This window comes from Aplidium turbinatum, chromosome 2, assembly GCF_918807975.1.
Source record: "Aplidium turbinatum chromosome 2, kaAplTurb1.1, whole genome shotgun sequence".
Classification (NCBI taxonomy): domain Eukaryota; kingdom Metazoa; phylum Chordata; class Ascidiacea; order Aplousobranchia; family Polyclinidae; genus Aplidium; species Aplidium turbinatum.
In genome coordinates, this window is record NC_137473.1 from 39,565,960 (window position 1) to 39,580,580 (window position 14,621).

General features: G+C 38.7%; 1 protein-coding gene across 1 annotated transcript in view; it reads left to right on the forward strand.

Annotated features, from left to right (window-relative positions):
• The window catches only part of LOC145765689 (actin nucleation-promoting factor WASL-like), a 29,677-nt gene extending 18,980 nt beyond the window's left edge, over positions 1–10,697 (forward strand). Inside the window, exons 5-13 of the mRNA XM_082577510.1 lie at positions 2,964–3,032; positions 3,961–4,052; positions 4,274–4,356; positions 5,513–5,555; positions 6,469–6,605; positions 6,817–7,207; positions 7,413–7,517; positions 8,062–8,176; positions 8,681–10,697. Coding sequence (XP_082433636.1) covers positions 2,964–3,032; positions 3,961–4,052; positions 4,274–4,356; positions 5,513–5,555; positions 6,469–6,605; positions 6,817–7,207; positions 7,413–7,517; positions 8,062–8,176; positions 8,681–8,730 — 1,085 coding nt within the window. The 3' untranslated portion in view covers positions 8,731–10,697. The remainder of the gene's footprint in view (positions 1–2,963; positions 3,033–3,960; positions 4,053–4,273; positions 4,357–5,512; positions 5,556–6,468; positions 6,606–6,816; positions 7,208–7,412; positions 7,518–8,061; positions 8,177–8,680) is intronic.
• Positions 10,698–14,621: the final 3,924 nt, after the last annotated feature.

Below are 14,621 nucleotides of genomic sequence, written 5' to 3' on the forward strand. Positions count from 1 at the left end.
TGTTAAACTCAACATGACCACCCCTGAAATGGACGAAAAGAAGAATTTTGAGAAAAAGACGCAAGTTAAGAATAACGTTAGTACGTCTTACAAAATCTGCGCTGATTCTTCCAGTCACAGTTCTCATGGTTCGTCTAAAAAGTGGAATCTCGGAGCTGAAGACAGCCATTTGAATTTTGACTACCGATCTTTGTTACGTAAAAACTCTTCACGTAATTCAGATCGCTTGTCCGCTCGTCAAGCGGCAAGGCGACGAAGCGTAAATCGACGAAGCGCGGACCCCGACACAATCACAGACATTGATGTCATTGTCGGTTTTGGGGATTCCAACGAAAACTTAAAAGCAGAAAAATACGATGATATTACAGATTTTGGCGTGACTACTTTTGACACGGCTTCAGCGGAGAAAAAAGTGGAGAAACTGGAATCAAAACCAAGCGATGTTACAGAAAAAATTATTTGGTCGGGTTATGAAAAATACGTCAAGCCTCGGCCGGTGGCTGAAAGCTCAAAGATCACAAACCTCAAAGCACGACTCGGTATTTTTGGGAAAAAAGAAACATCCCATACGTCACGTCGTGAAAAGAAACACTCCCAATCACCCTCTGCTGTTGAAAATGCTCCCAAACTTTCAAATTCAAAACAAAATCCAAGCGACACAGATCTCAGGGGTGACAATCAACTGATCCGCAAACGAAATGTTTCTGTTTCGAATACGCTACTCACTGGCAGCCATTGCAAACCAAGTGATGCGTTTCAGATTGCATCACGCACTCCAAAGTACCGACATTACCACACCATCGGGAGCTCAGGACGCTTGTTCAAGTTGCAACCAAAGCAGGCAAACAAAGCGTCCGGGTCCTCTTCCTGTACAACGATAAAACGTGCCTCCGAGGTTTCTTCTACTATAGAAGACTCTAAAGTTTTGAATCACAGCAGCTTACTATCAAAGGACTGTCTTTTGTCAGCTACGTCTTCTTCTACGATTGCAACTCGGGACTCTGTTAAGACTTTTTCTGTGTCGTCCTTGTCTTCGCAGACCACGCCATCAAACTTTGATGACACTTCACAGGTTTCGTCATTTCATTTCAACAATGTGTGTGATTCTAATAGAAAAGAAACAAAAATGAAATCGTCTACCCGAAGTACCGAAAATATCTTCAGCCGCCCAGAGTTGCGGCGCAGAGCTTCAAGCAACCCGGTTACAGGCTCAGTACTTTCGTTAGCTCCCTGCAATTCCCCTTTTGCAGGCAAATATTCCCACACAGGCAGGCAAAAACAAAGATCTTTGCTAAATTTTGAAAAACTGGATGGGTTTTCTCCCATCAATGGTGGTAGTATGAAACATTCAAGCGAAGTCCCGAAGGTCTATAACCCTACTTCTTCTCATACACTTACAATAAAGACCAATGAAGATGAACGAAAGAATCTTCCCCTTTCATCCGCTCAGCCAAAGTCTACTGAATCTTCTGTAAGTAAAACTTCATCGTCACCACTGTCAGTTTATGCTGCTAATGGAGAAAGCAATCGAAGTTTTAAAGAAGGCAGCTATGCTGCCAAAGATGAGGATTCAGATGATGACTATGTCAGCTTTGACACTTTTTATCAGGGAAAAGCATCAAAACATCAGCAGACAAGTTTTCAAGTTTCCAAAAATTGTTCATCTTCCAGTTTGAACCAGCCCTTATCGTTGCCTAGCAACACGATTGCGCGTGATGTGGAAACCAATCTACTTTCTTCCCTTCCTATCCGAAATTCGCCGTTTTATACGACAAAGCCACTGATGTCACCCAGCTCTGTGTCTGAAAAGAAGTTTAGGACAGCTAGTGAGAAAGCGCTGGTAAAATCCACTCCAGATCTCGTTAATATGAATACCAACAATAGTTCTTTTCCACTGTCTCTGAGTTCATCTAAATCGTCGTCACGCATGATCAAAGGTCAAAGTTTAAGTCGATTGAATAACAAAGTTTCACCTTTATGCGTGTCAACACATATTGATCAAAATATTGAGAAGAGCAAAAACGATGACGCCGTTTCCAGGCGAGAAAAGAAGAGCAAAAAAAAGAGAAACTCCCTCCCTCACTTTCGCTTCAACTTCCAATCAGATGCGACGTACAGCCTGACGCTCGGAAATAAGTTTAACAAACAAGACGAAAGCTTAAGTCAGATGTCATCATTTATAAATTCTGAATCCATTCAAAGCGTTGAAAAAATTTGCCATATGTTTGAGAAAAAATCCCAAAATAATCTATTTAAAAGACCTTATGGAAAACTATTTTTTGGTGTTTCAAACAAGCTCAAATTGAACAAAATCACTTCAAAATCAGGTAATTATTTTAACATGTACAAATATTTCTGCTGTTTCCTTATTTTTAAATCAAATATCTGTCCAAATAAGATTTGTTCGGTTATGATTCAAGGTTGAAATCAAGTTCGCATGTTTGGTTATTGCTTGCAGTGGATACAGTGTTTGTTACTTTACATGTATTGCGGCTTCTTGTCTAGTCGTCGCATGTATTCTTTGTTGAATAGATGCTGATGCTTTTGTCTTTTGTTCTCACTTGATGGTATATAAATTGGTGTGTTAACAAAAGATTAAACTTGAATAGTTTTATCGGTTGAAGAGTCCTGCTGGGGCAGCGTGCGCGTCGTTTCGTTATATTACTAAAGATTGTAATTGCAGTTGTCTGACTTTTTCACTTTGACATTCGAAGAGCCGTCAGTTTGCAAGCACTGCAGTGATAGTGAACTAATGTTTTGCCCCTTGTTAAAAGTTTTACCAGGTTTTTTGGAACAGCCTTGATCACACTGTTGGTGTTGATAATTTTTTTTTTCTCAGGGTGTTGACATGACAAAAATTTTTTTGGCTTTTGCAAACCTTGCCAGTGACTTTGGATACTTTAAGTTCCATGTTTCGTGATGTATTATATATAATAATTAATGTTTGTTTTTCGCGTTGGTAGCAAAAACAAACAGGAGTCAATCTTTGAGAAGTCCCAGTTCTCCACTCCCCCCAGCCCCTTCATCTCATCGTAAGTTAGTGGGGATGCATGATGGGTGCCAGTTCTTGGTAAAGTTACGTTTTTTCTCAGCACTTGTGTAAAGCAAAAACGTGACTTACCGAGACAGTTTCAAGGTGGAGCATGGTTTGTAAGGATAACATTTTTATTATTTTTTTGGTGATTTTTGTTCAAATTCAGCTGGTTTACTCAGTTTTGCGACGCTGCTCGGTTTACAGTTGCAATATTCCTGTAAGCTTTTACTTGCAATTGTTTCTATTTTCGCTTATTGTTACCAGAAGAAACTAACGGCAATATGCGAATTAGTATAAGAACCTTGCTTGCATGGTGAAGTGTGATGTTGACTTATAATAGGGGCTTGTTTTTTTTTAAATAACCCACAACTCGATACATCTTCAACAGCGAATCTGTTCGTAGCCTTGATCACTGATAGTCCTCGATCTGTAGATGTAAAATATGTATAAACAGCACAATGTTTTTTTTTTACGTTGAACATTTCTGCTCGAGGTGGCTTAATTTCTCTTGGTTTGATGTCATTGAACAACGAGCAGTTTGTTACATTAATGGCCGTTGTATTGCGTGGTTCGAAAGTGAAGATTTTGGTGACGTTTACTTTATTTTGCCTTAATAAAAACGTTTATTTTGTAACACGGCTGGAAAGCATTGGAATGCTAACTGATGCATGCTTGGCTTGCAGAGTCAACTTTGCGTGGTCCCAATGTTGCGGGTTAGCCTGATGAACACTAAGTTAACTTTTAAAAAAAAATGAACTTAATTTTAAGCATTTCTTTTAACGTTTTGTATGTTTTAAAAAGATTTTACGTACATTATTGTTTTTTCTTCAAAGTTATAAGATGATTGCACTTCAAGCTGTTACGTTTTTGCCAACACGTGAATCTTCAATATTTATATGGAAAGTTAATATTCTAATTTTTCGCAGCGTCTCAAGTACCACACTCTCAACTTAATTCGTCTCATCATGGACACAATGCTACACCCATGCACACCATTACACCACATCTTTTACCACAGGTAAGGTGCAATTTTTCATTGCTTTTTAACTTGTTTTTAACGTTTTATATTTATTTTTTTACTGTATTATTAATGAAAGCTTTAATGGCGCAATTATGTATGTTAGATCTTAGTGAAATACATCGTGACTGTAAAACAGTGAAGCGTAAATTCACCTCGACTGCTGCACGCTTGAAAGTTGGAACGCGTAGGTATCGGATATTTGTAATGTTTTTGTTTAGACTGAAGACAGAAAATCTAAGAAGAAAAAGGGGAAGAAAGGAAAACTGTCTAAAGCGGATATCAGCATGCCCTCTGCCTTCAAGTGAGTAATAGTTCACTTTCTTGTCTCCAGTCGCATGCAGCTTATAGATCTGCGTCAGAATCCCTACAAACAACGTTAAAATCTTTTGTGTAAGGGCCGTATCTTGTCAGGTTCTCATTTAGCAGGACGGGGATTCGAATCTATCATTTTCATTTCTTTTACTTTAGAAGATTTTTGTTTCAAGAACACACAGATATCACACTCTCTGTAACTGCATTATGATAAACTAAAATGAATTAAAGGAAGTACAGAAGTCACAACGCAGATGTTTCCATGAAACGAAATGTGCGGTTTTTCTTCCTACCTATAAAATCTATTCAGTTAAGGCGTTATGACCTCAAAGCATAAAGACTTCAAATCCCGAATGTTAGCCTGAGTCATGTATCGGTGCTCCATGGCTGGTGGAATTGTAGTTTTAAGTATACCCGACTGGCTAGTGAGCTTAGGAGAATTGCTTTGGTTGCACAAGTTCTGGCAAGGTTCTGGGAACCTTTTCGTTACTAAAATCTTGTTTCTTAGCGAATAACTTTTCACGTTACAACTTCTTAATTGCTATTGTGACATTTATATGAAGATATTTTTCTAAGAAAAATGCGAGACTAAACACGCACATTTTTCATGCGTTTTTTTCTAGGTAAATACACACTCGTTTTTTAAAAGAAGAGCGATGTCATTTTCAGCACGCCTATCTTTTGATTACGTTTGATTGTTGATTGATTGATTTGCCTTTATGTGTTGTTATTGTTTCAAGCTGTCGTGGCCCATTTGCATTCAAGTTATGCGTTTGATGAAACCCATGTCTGATTGCATTGTTGCGTTGTTTTGACTTTGTTAAACGTTTCCATACCATTCAGTCAATATGCTGCTGCCAAGATACAATTGATCACGCTTAGAACATATATTTATATCTATGGGTCTACCACGTGCTATCGTCTACATTTAAAACACATTTAGTTGGCTACTTTCTTCTGTTAATTTTTGTAACTTAAAAATCGACTCTATATCAACGATGCATCAAAATTTGATCGTTTCCAACTTTATTGATTATCTGTAAAGTTTTTACTGCCCCTCCAATTGTTTCCCGCTCTATGATTGTGGACAAGGTTGCCTTCAAAAATATATGCTTTTAATTCTAACCTTATTTTTAATTGTGCAGGCACGTTGGTCACGTGGGGTGGGATCCTAACAAGGGATTTGACGTAAGTTGCATATTTAATACTTTTCTAAATTTTTTCAGTTTACGTTTTACCTATGCTCGTTAGGTGACTGTCCTACAGAAGCAAGGCATTTGAACTTGCAAAAACAAATGCTTTGAGAAACTAATGTGCTATAAAATTTACTTTTAGCTCGATTTATGCGCTTTCACGGCTAAGAGGTCGGTAGAAATTTATTTCAAACTCAGTTCCGACTTAAAAAATTTCCCGAGAATTAGTTAATAACACGAAGGTACAAATATCTAGTATATATACTATATAGTGTGTGTTGTGGGTTGAAAAATTGCTTATGTCATTTTCAACCCATTGTGGTTTGATACTGATGGGCTGACTTATTCTTGGTTATAGAAACGTGTGTTTTGATAATGTTGCTACAGGAAGTGTTTTGTTTAGTTAAGCTGAGTCATTTGTTGATTGTGGAAGCGTTGATTTAAACGCTTTCATCTGAATATGTTTACCACTGGTCCAAAAGAGCGGAAGCACCTTGGTATAACGAAACGACTCCAGTTATTTTTGGCCTGTCTCTTCACTGCCATTTAATCAATTTCGCGGACTAAACCGATTATTCAGGGGAAACTATGCTACCCCACTTCGTTTCATACCAATTGGTCACAAAACAGTTCAATCGTTTTTTGTTTTTTTTTGACATTGCCTCAGTCTAATACAGTAATAGAAATCATAACTTGCTAAGAAAGCGTACTCGTTTTCAATTTTATTACTAGTGATCTGTCGATATCTTCTCATTAGCCGACGTGAAGACTCAAGCAAAGGTGTCAAATAAAGCGTTCTATGTGCAATGAGCCATTTCGAGTTAATTACTTTTGCCTTGAACGATGAATATATATAATAGAAAGTGTTTCTTGTTTTATTTTGTTCTAACGGATCGTGAATATTTCAGACGAACAACATGGATCCAGACGTTAAAGACCTTTTCCAATCCGCTGGTATCACAGAGAGCGACATGCAGGATCAGGAAAAGGCCCAGTTTATTTACGACTTCATAGAAAAGAAAGGAGGCATAGAGGCAATCAAACAGTAAGATCAATATTCGAGAAACTGTTCACTATGATACATTGAAATTTGGTATAATTATCGTCATTATTTGCGTCATCATCATTCTCATGTTTATTTGAGGTTGACATTTTTATTTTTCGATATTTTCTGATGATCAATTTAAAAACCGTATAAGTGTATCAATTATCTTGTAGTTTAAGTAATTTTCTTCACTCTCTTATTTTGAACGTAGAGAACAACAACAAGCAAGACATACTCCTCCGCCTCCACCTCCCAGTAGGAGCGGTCCTCCTCCCCCAAGCCGATCTAGCGCTCCTCCTCCTCCTCAGCGTGGAGCGAGTGTTAGAGCTCCTCCTCCTTCCCATCATCGTCGTCCACAACCCGCATATGAGTCTCGCAACCTACCGCGCGAACCTCCTTCAAGTCATCATTACCATCAAGAGCAGAAAATGCCTCCTCCTTCTCCTTCGCAACCTTCAGGATCGTTTGCTCCATCATCTGGTGCACCACCTCCACCGACACCACCACCTCCTCCACCAGCACCTACAGGAGCGCCAACTCCACCACCTCCACCTCCTGCTCCATCAGGTGGTGCTTCTCTGATGTCGCAAATCCAGCAAGGAGTAAGTGAACGTGTATTTCATATTTGTTCATAATGCTTAGTTTTTGAATTAGTGCTGCAAGTAGCAATATTGTATTGATTCAATAGATAAATAAATAATTTTAAAACTTGAAGTCACTACATGTCTGTTTGCTTAACTCAGCTGTAGATTTTACGATAGATTTTTAAGCTGTGTTGTTTATTTTTTAATGATTGTATTTTTCCAGCGTGAATTAAAATCTGCCTCAGATAGGCCTGCGCCATCTAGTGGGGGCGGTGGAGGAAGAAACGCGTTGTTGGAGGCCATACGGAAAGGAAAAGATCTCAAAACCGTGAGTTGGATGTCTGTGAAGACTTTGTTATTTTATTCGCTTTTGTACTTCTTGGCAAAGACGCATGACAATCCCGGTCCATTTCTTTTTCTTGCGTCTGATTTACAGTTACACCTAATTCTACCACATTCGTTTCATGTTCAGATTTTGTAGTGTTGTTTTCAAATGATTTACCTCTTCCATTGTTGTCTTAATGCAGATACTGTATCTCAAAACTACCACACTGCTACTTTTGATAAGTTAAAGTTTTTAGCATTAACTGGGCCACAGTTTAAATTCTACTTGGATCTGCTTAACGCAGATGGATCCTGGTACACAGCGAAAAATACAGCGTGTCATCTTGGTCTTTAGTCAATCGATTGCTTAAAATTGTTTAGTTCGTTTTAATAGAGGTTTAAATCGAAATTTACTTTTATTTTTATTGTTTTAACGTGTGGAAAAGCTTGTAGTCATGGTAGTTTGCTTGAAAGTTAAACGATTCAGAATATGAGGTTGGCCAAGCTCGTGTGTTGTCACTTTTACGAACGTTGCTTTGTGTCATCAGGTTTCAGCCGACGCTTCAGAGAAACCTGCTCCGGTGTCAAGCCCGGACGGCGGAGGTTCACTGGCCAATGCCCTCGCCTCGGCCTTGCTTAAACGTGAGAACGCCATTCACACAGGTCAGTTCACTTGGTAGCAATCTAAAGCATTGTATCAGCAGCTGCATGTTTAAGTTGTGAAGGTATCTGATCCCATCAGTAATTTTGCACCATACAAAATGTGTGGCGTACTTATGCACTAATTACATAATGAGTAAATAGCGCATATAATGTGACAATAGTTTGAGCACTTTGGCAAGGTTGGCAGTAGTACCATTTTTGGAACTTAGGTACCACAAATTGGAAAATATCACATGGAGGTATGGGTATATATCTCCATAGCTATACCAATGTACCTGCTGGACTGCACTGAGGAGGCCGGAATATTCACGAACCGCGTGTACTTTCTACCAATGCAAAAGTCGAACTGATTAAACTGAACAATTAAAGCGCAAGAATGTAGCTTGGTAGAATCAGACATTCCTTGCGCTGATTGTGACAAGCAGTGCTTCCAGCATAATATGGCAAATGCTCCAACAATAATGAAAGCATAATTATTAAACAATATCTTTCTTGAAAACTCAGATTCTGAAACAGACTCCGAGGAGTTTGATGAAGAAGATTGGAGCGACTGAGAAGTCTTTGATGTCAAATCTCGTTATCTCTGTCAGAATAATGGAAGCCACAATCCTGCCTACTTGCTATGCACCTTCGTTGCTGTTCTTTATTGTTGTTATACACAACTTGTGGCAATTGTAGCATTAGCATTGTTTCTATGTGCCGTTTCATACCGCTCATCTGCCAGTTGTATGGGTTTTTGATGATATTATTGCTTGTGTTAAATTATGCGATACGTTGAGCTTACCTTAGAAAGGGTTATTTCTTTGCAACTAATTCATTGCTTCTTGCCTTGAAATAGCTTCTTGCCTTGATTTTTCAACTCAATGTTTTCCACAACAATATTCTGTAATACTGTTTTATCCTATAATTAGATTTCGTTCTTACCCAGACAGCAATCATTCAATCAATGGTTTACCTGCCAGAAACAGAACATGTTCGAAATATGCAAATTGTATATACACTGCAAAAGTAGCACAAGTTTCCACACTGACAGGGAGACAACGAAACGACCATACGGTCTACTAGTCAATTGCCAACTTAAAATCCGTCATTTTGCTGTTTGGGTATAAAAGTGTATTTTCTAACCTTGTAAATGAGTTGTAACCTTTTTTTTGTATACACAGTTACACACCAGTCTGTTGGCTGTGGGCTTCTGTAAGATGATTTCAAAGTGCTGGTTAAGTTTATTAATTTATTTAATTTTGCGCGTTGTTTGGATTCAAACGAAGCTCTAATATGCCTCGAAGAGAATATATCCTAAAAGTTTTCTTCCACTATACCTTGTGCTGTTTTGCTTTCGATATTCTTATTAAAATTGTTATTTTGTATGTAACAATGTAGTTTATACGTGCGTCACGTAGACTTTACGCTGTGTAGTGCTAACAATGAATATATGGAAAAGCAAATTCTATTGGTGACTGTGGTTACCTAGGCAAGCTTGTTCGTCAGCCCAGGTTAGAGGGATTAAAAGTTGCAGTAATTTTTGATATCCCAACCTACTTGGTAACCGGTACGTTGGAAATGTTCGTTTAACAAGGTCGGATTATCATCGGCATTAGTAGAGACTTTTTAGCCTATGACGTTTTTACTGCTTTGTGCATTCATGCAGCAAATGAAATACTGTAGTTGGCACCAGGGCTTTGGAGCTGGAGCCGGAGACCCGGAGCCGTGCATTTTTAACGGAGCTGGAGCTCTACGTGAAATTCAAGTGGGAGCCAGCTGTTTGAAAAATAGCTCCGGCTCCGCTGTATTTCATAAGATGCTACTGCTATTGGCTGGATTTACATAAATTAACAGCAACCCTTCACAGAATTAAGAAATTGTTTGCGTAATCAGACGTCGAACTAACGAATAGGCTATGTTTTGAAATGCAGTTCCGCATGACATTTTGATGAAAGTACCATAAATTTCATAAAGTTGTGCCATTTTTTAGCAACAGTTGACTGCAGACCATTTTAAGCTTTAGAAATTAAATTGATATGTCGTCATAATTTTAATGAACGCACTTTTCGGGGCCTGGAGCCGGAGCAGTGGTATAAATAAGCTCAGGAGCTGGAGCTAATTTAGTATAAAAGAGAGCGCTGGAGCAACTTAACCTTTACACCTGCTCCAAAGCCCTGGTTAGCACACACATTTGTTATACTGTAGCGCCTGCGGTTTTTTTCGTGTTTGCTTTAGTCTATTGCTATTGTGAAATTTATGCTTGGTAGGAATTTGAAACGCTGGCTGAAAATTAGGGCGTTTCCTCGGAATTTGCACTACTTATCAGGGTTTGATTTACATATGTAGTTTTACGTTGTTGTAGCGTTGCGCATTTGACACATGCTGCGTTGCTTGAAGCAATTATAAGCCTCCTTTGAATCAATCGTTCAGCGTGAAACACAGTCAGTTTGTCAGTTTCGGTTTTCAGTATGGTTTCTGTCGACCAGTTGTGTGGTGCCTTATTTTCTCAGTCAGTTTGCCACGGATTCCTTTCTTGGAAGTTACGGTGTTAGTTTAATTATTGTTGTAGTGTAGTTTTTTTATGTTCTGAATTAGTTTAACTCGTTCTATTTGAATTCAAGGCATTATTTGGCTACAACGTTCCGACGTGGAAGTTTTGTTTTGTTTGTTTGTTTTATCTTTATCCTGCATTGCGGGAAAGCGGACTTGAGCGCTATGCATCGGTGTACGCCTTCCGACGTATACCTGACCCACGCTGCAGCCGACGGCAATGTCTGTTTCCGGTTGTCTACTCTACTTATGACTTAAATTTGGTACTACCCATTATTCGAAATTGATCACTGGGTAGAGGCAATTATCGTAAAGTTTCTTTAGCAGTGATGTACGCGCATACAAAAATTATTGACGCCGTCAGCGTTAACGCAAACGTTCGAAAAACCATACGCCGTATGCGTCAACGCAACTTGTAAAAAAAGTTGGCGGCGTCAGCGCATACACTAGCGTAAATTAATTTTGTTTGCTAGGTGCCAATTAAACATTCACACGGTATAAACCACTCGAAACAAACAAGTTTTATTTTGAATTTCCACCGTCTGTGATTTCCACGAAGAAACACAAGCATCTGAAAGTGTTCATCTGACATTTTGCTGCGTTTTGGTTCCAATACGTCTTTGCCCATTAAAAACATTCTTTCAACTGCAGCGCTGGAAGGTATTGGCGTGTTGTAGCGAAAAAAAGACATTAAAAAGTATGCGTTGACGCTATGCGCTGAAAAAACGCGAAAACTTTACGGCATAGCCTCAAGCGCAAACTATTCAAAAAAATGTGGCCGTAAGCGTTAGCGTAAACAAAAAGTCTACGCCGCAAGTATACGGCGTAAAATTTGCGGCGTATACGTACATCTCTGCACGCTAGTACCAGGGATGTTGCTGTAGCAGCTACAGCTAGGTATGGGCGGATGTTCAGACCACTCGACGTCCGCTACAATACCAACGAAAGAAGATTTGTCTAAATATTACATGATCAGTGTTTCCGGATGCCGACATGTGAATTTATCCACTGCCGCGGCGCAACTTCTTGTCCCCAACATTTTTTATCAAGTTTCAGGCTTTTTCAAGTCGAGTGTAATCTACAAAAATTAACGTGTTTAGCGGTAGCCTAAGTTTCGCAGACCGTTGTGATTCACTGGAGTCAGAAAAATTTCTCACTTTAAATGTTTCATCTTTGTAGCCTATCAGCTATCACCTAATATCATTTGGCTATTGAAAAGAAAATGCTGCTACAAAAGTTCAATAACTTGAATCAAGCATGGCCGTTCTTACAGCTTTCCACACTCCCAACTGTAGGGCCCAGTAGCCCACCCATGTCGTCGTTTTCGCCTACTTGAAACAAGAAAATATACACTGCATGGTGGTTGACAATGACAACGCTGCCGTGTGGAGTGATAGAAATTAAATTTCCACAGACTTTGCAGAGGTAAACGTTAGCACATGACCATACATTTAACATAGGAAATAATATCATAAGCTGTCAAGAAAAACAATTGTGGTATTATTATGCTACTTATTCTTCCTTTTTTTAAACGTTAGTTTTTGGTTTTATTTTCTTGTTTTCGTGAACTATTTCTTTTTCCCTTATAGCTTATGCTTTTCTTTGTTAAATCTATGATTATGTCCTAACCTCTACTCTTTGCAGCTTGCACAATGCCGCAAGCGAAGCGCAACACAATGCATTAAGCATTATGCAAACTTGCAAAGCAGGCTTGCTGGGGTTTTCAGTGCATTGGCTTAATCATCCTTAATTGCTTGAGAGTTTACGTTTGGGTTTTTTGACGTTTGAAAAGGATGATCTCTCGAATGATGCAGAAGAATTTAGATTCGTAGTACTGCATCATTCAGACTTTAAGCGCCTAGCTTTGCTGCCTTTGCAATTTGCATACCCTGCTTTTTCAACAACTGTGAGTAATATTGTTATGGAAAGAATTTGGACTAAGCCATGTAGCAGAATATAGATAGACAAATACGCTTGAATTTGTCATTTAATAATTCCATCAAAAGTGATATTTTTGATGAACTTTGATGTATGAACTTTTCTGCAAGAACTTTGATGTATCAAAAACATGTTGCAAAGATTTATATCTGACTGGTTTGTTAGGCTTACCAGTTACATCAGCTTATAATAATAACAACATTTATAGAGCGCCACATCCACAGTCAAACTATGATCCTGGGCGCTGTACATGATAATGGTGATTAACTAATACGGTTCTTTCAGTCATAACGTTCAGTGAAATAGAAGTTTTCAAGCGAGTTTTGAATTCATTTAAATTTTTAGCTTTTACACTAATAGGCAAATAAAATGGCTGTGGCTATATTTACACTATATAGTGTAGTAATAGCCTCAATAGTGTTACCAGATAAGGAATTATGCCCTAGTTTGAGAAAAGTTTAAAGCTGTTGAAAACAATTAACTAGTATTTTGGAAATTTTTTTTAGTCCTGGGCAAAGATTAAAACCCTAATCTGATTCCTAACTTTAACCCTTACCTTAACCCTTCCTAACTTTAATCCTAACTCTGGCAACACCTGATCGTAACCATGGCATTAAGTGTGGTAAAATAGCCACTTCCAAATAAAATAAGCTTGTTTGATTATTGAGTTTAACTCTTTTATCTATATGATGTACGGCTCTATTCTAAAAAATCCATGTCTTTTTTATTCCAATGTTTGTATTAAAGTTAAGGTTCTTACATCATTGTCTACATCGTCTCATTGTTGGTTGCCTTCTGACCATTGCCGTTAACATTACGAACACTTTGCATTATATAATGACTAATTGCAGCAAACTCTTGGTTACATACCGTACTTTCATTATTCAGTACGGTATTTACTGTTGGGTGTTTTCTTACAATGTATGGTAACATCTAGATCGTAGCAATATGCTTCTTTTGGGGGTCTGCTACTATTCGGTGAGTCCGATTCGGTGAGAGCCTTTTTCGGTGAGAGCCCTATTCGGTGAGTTTTTTTTTTTAATTATTGCGCGCCGTAGCCTAATTATCATTGCCGTTATAGCAGGCCTCGAAATTCGTTTTTTCTGACGGCGGACAAACATGTCCGATCTGAGCAGCTATCTCGGCGGACAAATTAAGTCTCACGGCGGACACACCAGTTTTAGCGTCGATCGCCATACTTAATCACTTTATCTTGATAATGCTTCGCCATTTGAGAACTATAGCTACGGTTTGGAAGGCTTTCTAAAATTTTAGCGAAGTCACTTTGAAAGGCTATCATCAGCACAACGACGTGCGCTTGAAGAGTCAAAGCGCCGTGTTGCTGCTTAAAGGGCGGGGAAACCCAAATTAACTTTTTGCGAGTTTTTTGTTTCAGCGTGATGTCATTGTGTACAACATGCGTTTTAGCAATAAAAAAATCCAAATTTTGTTGCCCTCGTCTCACTAAGGCCGCTTTTGTTTGATACCCGTTTGCGAGGTCTCGTTGCGCATCAAGCTGTGATTCTGTTCGCTGTGACGTCACAAGGTACATATAGTTGTGGCCAAAAGTTTAAGACCAGACTTGATTTATGACGATTTTTGCATTACTTAAAAATACTGCATCATATATTGTTTCAGTTGCATCATCTTTATGCATCATCTTATATCTGATGCAGTATTTTAAAGTAATGCAAAAATCGTCATAAATCAAGTCTGGTCTTAAACTTTTGGCCACAACTATATGTACCTTGTGACGTCACAGCGAACAGAATCACAGCTTGATGCGCAACGAGACCTCGCAAACGGGTATCAAACAAAAGCGGCCTTAGCGAGACAAGGGCAACAAAATTTGGATTTTTTTATTGCTAAATCGCATGTTGTACACAATGACATCACGCTGAAACAAAAAACTCGCAAAGTTAATTTGGGTTTCCCCGCCCTTTAATAGGCCGCACAACTGATTAACTTTCACCAA